This window comes from Otolemur garnettii, unplaced genomic scaffold, assembly GCF_000181295.1.
Source record: "Otolemur garnettii isolate 467f Iridium unplaced genomic scaffold, OtoGar3 scaffold00008, whole genome shotgun sequence".
Taxonomy (NCBI): domain Eukaryota; kingdom Metazoa; phylum Chordata; class Mammalia; order Primates; family Galagidae; genus Otolemur; species Otolemur garnettii.
Window position 1 is genome coordinate 9,320,970 of NW_003852403.1, and position 5,216 is coordinate 9,326,185.

The following is a 5,216-nucleotide window of genomic DNA, read 5'->3' on the forward strand; positions in this document are numbered from 1 at the left end:
TACTATCATGGGGTACAGTGTACTGTTTCTATATACAATTTGAAGTACTTTCATCCAACTGGTTATCATAGCCTTCATGTCTTTTTCTTAGTTATTGTGTTAAGACATTTATATTCTACATTTAGAGAGATTCACATGTACCCTTATAAGATGAACCATAGGCGTGATCCTGCTAATCACCCTCCCTTCACCCACCCTCCCCTCTCCCCTCCCCTCCCTCTCTCCTCTCCCCATGTTCCTGAGCTAAAATTGGGTTATCGCTTTCCTATGAATGCTATAAATTAGTTTATAGTGTGTCTTCTTTTTTCTGTCTGAATCCAGATTGATACAGAACATTTTCTTCTTTTGTTTTGTTTTTCAAATTTCTCTGCTCCTGATTTAATTGTTCTATAATTTAAAAACAGAGTGGTGGGGAGGGGAGTAACAGGCAATTTTTCTAACAGAAGCAGGTAAAGATGAAGACGCTATAGCTCCTGGAGCCGTAACCCCAGCTTTGGAAATTCATCCCACCAGCATGGACACTGCCAGGCCATGCCTCATCCCCTACGTATTTTCCTCTCCCCTCTAGCTCAGGCCACAGTGAGCCCTGCCTGTGCTGGCTTCCTATGTCTTACGTGAGGTATGAATGTCAAGGGTGATCTGGGAGTCAATGGCACAGAGCTTTTATTTTTTTCCTCTGCACTACTGGCTTGATCATCCCCACCAATTATATCTTCCTCTGTTCAATAGGAATAATATTTTCCCTCCCCACTTTACAGGTTTGTCTTGAGAATAATATGATCTACATTCTAATTAGAAATATTTACTCCCAAAGACACAATGGTCTACATACACGTTAATTTTACTTCTAACAGCTACCAGATAAACGGTGGCAATCCCTGGCATGCTGGGGCATGTTTTGTACACATAACATTTTTAAAGAGACATTCCTCCAACAAACAGTTGGATGCTCTTCATAATGTGGACACCCACTGAGGACCCAAAGTGTAGCTTGCCAGTAGATAGCAGCTCAGATCACTAACACAGCCTTCTGTCCTCCATACTCCAAAGGTCTGCCCAAAACCTAGATCAGTGCTCTCAGAGAAAATCCAGGTGGAGTAGTCTAAATCCACCGCTTACTGAGAGTCCAGCACTTTCATCCCCTTCTTTGAGAGTTTCCGTGCTAGTAAAATAATTCCATCCTTACTCTAATTGATGAATATTCTATCACCAATTCATCCTTCCCTTCCCTCCCATCAGAACACTCATGTTTGAAAACTACGACATTAAAATAATCATCTACTTAGAAGTTAGCTTTATGGCTAAATGCTCTCTAGAGATAAATCTATAGACATAACTTCTGTCCATGATATTTGAGTTTCAGAAAGCAACAAAGCTGAGGTCTGAGGCCCACCTGGCCGGCCCTTCCCTTGGTGTGACCAGCCCCAGGGGAAGCAGCAGGTCCCTTCTCACAGGTAATCAAGCCACCTCAAACAAGTAGCTGAGACATTTGCCCTCCCCCTGGATTATCACTCATCCTTTACTGAGAAAATATATCTGGGGCTCTGACTAAGTAGGAGGCCCTGTGCCAGGCACTGCAGATGCGTGCTATGGTGATGCCATCTCCTCTCCTCATCCCAAAGTTTATAAACTGCCTATGAAGACAGTCCATGAATAGGAAACACTGCCCTAATATGACTGTGTGTGGGGAGATAAGAGGGGAATTCCCTGGGAGCTGAGATATTTAAACTATACCTTAAGAATGAGTGGGAGTCAGGGATGTGAAAGACTTACTACTACCTCTTGGGGAGTTTTCATTTATGAGATTAAGTCATACGTAGTCTGACCTCTCGTATACAAAGCAGAATATGAGCCATTGCCCTAAAGAGGTAGAAACAAATACTCTAAGTACCTATAGAAGAGGAAAGCACAGCTCAGATCAGTAAAAGTTTCATGCAGGAAACAGAAAGCACCACACTTACTGTCTCCATGATGTAGAGTTTATCCGCGAGTTACACATGGAACTGGGCCCAGACTTCCTTTGCATTTAAATCTACAGTTAGTTCTTAGGACAAGAATCTTGCACCTATCACACTTGACATTCCAAGTTACATCAAAGGACAAGCAAAGGGAACATGATGCCACGTGTAGAAAAGCAGCAATTTGCACATGAACTACCGCCCTTCAGTTCTCGTAATTGTTGATGCGGAAGGAAAAGAGATTGGGAACTGGATGAATCAAAAGTTATTTGCAAATAGAACTTCCAGTTAGGGTTTTATAGACCAGGTTTCAGACGTTATGGAGGATTTCGCTCGGGAAGGAATTGATGTGATTTGTCTTCACACCGTGAGGGCCCTCGTCTACATAAATGTTTGCAAGCTATTTCCATGAATGTATGAATAAGTGACACTCAAATAGCTTGGTGATTTATATGATAAGAAATTTGGAATAACTTCCTTAACCTAAATATAAAAACACAGGATGGCATTAAGTGGTTTCATTTTGGATGCCAAAAAATAACAGCTTTCCCCATTTGTTTTGTGGGGAAAAGCCAAGCTCGTTCAAGCCAAGGTGGTTCATGCCAAGATGAAATAGACTACTGTCACCTTTCCCCTACATAGATCAGTCCGGCAATAATCCAGCTTTAATGAACTTCTTGGGTCCCCACTTTATTAGTCTCCTCATGACCACAGGCCCAAAGAACATCACTGTATGTACATTTGCTTTTTTCAACATCTAAGTCCTCAGCACTGATCAGGGAATAACCGTGTTAATTCTGTTGGAATATTTATTGATAAAATTGAAATGTTTACTGTTGGCTCCCTTTAAATAACATTTTCACATTTTTTCCCAATGACTTTAGACTCTGAAGTCAACCAAGGGCACTCATTTGAACACTAACTACTTTAGGTATTTTTCCACAGTCCAAATATTACTCAAAATACCTTGAAAACATATACTCCTATATCCCCTTTCTTGAAGGTTCAGATTTCTTATTACTGTTAACATGATAGAAGGTAGTTATGCTATTTCTGAAGATTGTCACTTATCTGACCACCTCCTCCCATGGTGAAATCTCAATTTCATGGCCAGATAGACTTTATAAGTAGTCTTGAGGTCTCTGAGACTTCTGTTCCTGTAAAAGTTATTTGATATGCTGTAAAGTGAAATTATCTTCGTTCAAATGTAAGAAACTCATACATAAACACATGATGATATGAAGCCACTTTAAGAGTTAACCATCCCTTCTAGGTGTGGTAGTATTTGTGTAGGGGAATTCCCCAAAAGCAGTCTCTCAAGCAGTGTTTTCAACCTTTTTTTATCTCATGGCACACTTGATCCTATAGTTAATCTTCTGCAGCACAAATTACACAGATCAAAAAATATATATACTTACTGTGCTTTGAAGTTCTTTTGAAAATAATTTAATGATCTTTAAAAATTTTCACCGGCACACCTAAGATCCCCTCACAGCATCCCAGTGTGCTGAGGCGCACTGGCTGAAAACCACCGCTCTAAAGGGATCTGCTCCAGACGCTCGTAAGGACTTGCAGTAAAGGAAACCTGTTCCTGCCCCCAAAATATGGCAGGTTGGCAGCTACTTATTCCACCTGACTTTGAGCAGAATTTATTTTCATAGAATAAGTACTTAATGAAGGGACTCACAATCAAACACTAATTAAGCTTAAAAAGTATAGCTCACATAGAAAAGTTCTACCATGCCCTGATGTCAAATGGGCGACACAGGTGTGAGTGGGCCACCTGGAATCCAGCACTGCTCTTTCAGTCATTTCCTGTGGAACACTAGTGATCCCTTTGGCCACAGCCTATAGGTGGTCTCAGAGTTTCAGCCTCGCCACTTTCTGAGCATCTGCACAGCCCTTCCTCCCACTCACCCCGCCTGCAATGTTGCTGGGGTGGCAAAGTTGGAATAGCCCTGATCCAGTGTTCCCTACCCATCCCAGGGGAATTCCTGTGTGGGCAAACAAGGGTTAAAGTGTGTGACATCCACAGTCTAACCATGCTGAACCCTGGACCACAGATTCACAATTAAGTCATAACCAGGATAAAATGGGGTAACAAGTGGCATCACATGGCCGTTCGTTGGCCTTGCCTGTTTCAACTAAGACAGTGACCGAGTCCTTCGCCAGCTTAGAGTTAAGGGATTGTTAAATGATATTTCATGTCCGTAGTAGGCCAGCTTTTGAAACTAAAGACTCAAATGATGGCAATGATAATTCAAGGCTTTGGAAAAATTGCGTACCCCAAATTATGTTTTAAGAATCAGAGACTTCTCTGAAAACTGCACATAGAGTTTCTCCAATACCACCAGGCAAACCAGAATTCCTTTGAGCTATAATACAGCACTTATTCATTTTGAAATTACAGGTGTCAACTGTTATACCCCCAAACAGTCATCTTTATACAAATATTAGTGAATTTCCCAATTTCTCTTCATCATTACTGCTAGAGGTAACAATCTTCTTAGTAATTTTTAAGTACTGTAATCTATTTAAAGGAAAAACTCAGAAAATTATATTATACCATGGATTTATTTGCCTCCCCAGTAGACTGTCACTAAATTCTGTTTAATATGGGTTAAAATTGCTGGGTTTGACAGGTCTGGTTTTCTCATCAAGGACTTAAAAAGCACTGTGTTCTTTCTAAAGTGCCAGTGCAGCAGCATTTTTTTCGTTTTAATAAAAAAAAAAGTTTTTCCTTTTTTTTTGTTTTTAGACAGAGTCTCACTCCACCACTTGGTAGAGTGCTGTGGCATCATAGCTCACAGCAACTTTAAACTCTTGAGCTCAAGAGATCCTCTAGCCTCAGTCTCCTGAGTAGCTGGGACTGCAGGCATGCACCACTGCACCCAGCTAGTTTTTCCATTTTTAGTAGAGAGAGGGTCTTGCTCTTGCTCAGGCTGGTCTCTAACTCCTGAGCTCAGGGGAGCCATCTCCCTCGGCCTTTCAGAGTGCCAGGATTATAAGCATGAGCCACTACGCCTGGCCCCAACGCAGCAGTGTTGAGCCCCGATCTGTGCAGCGAAGTGCCTCTCCCTGCAACCACTGAAAGTAATAAAAAGCTAAGTTCCCACCTCGGTGACTGGTGAGTTCCCTGGAAGCAGATGGCAAGGGCGTGTAGTGGAGCTCTGGAGCAGCAGCGGCATCCTCGCTGGCACCCTGCATGATAAAAGCAAATGTCAATAGGAAACACCAAATACCAAACACCTCCATTTA

At 41.8% G+C, this 5,216-nt stretch overlaps 1 protein-coding gene across 1 annotated transcript in view; it reads right to left on the bottom strand.

Annotated features, from left to right (window-relative positions):
• Nucleotides 1–5,216, bottom strand: part of LRMDA (leucine rich melanocyte differentiation associated) — a 1,056,075-nt gene that overhangs the window by 201,792 nt on the left and 849,067 nt on the right. The window contains exon 6 of the mRNA XM_012801421.1: nucleotides 5,075–5,159. Coding sequence (XP_012656875.1) covers nucleotides 5,075–5,159 — 85 coding nt within the window. The remainder of the gene's footprint in view (nucleotides 1–5,074; nucleotides 5,160–5,216) is intronic.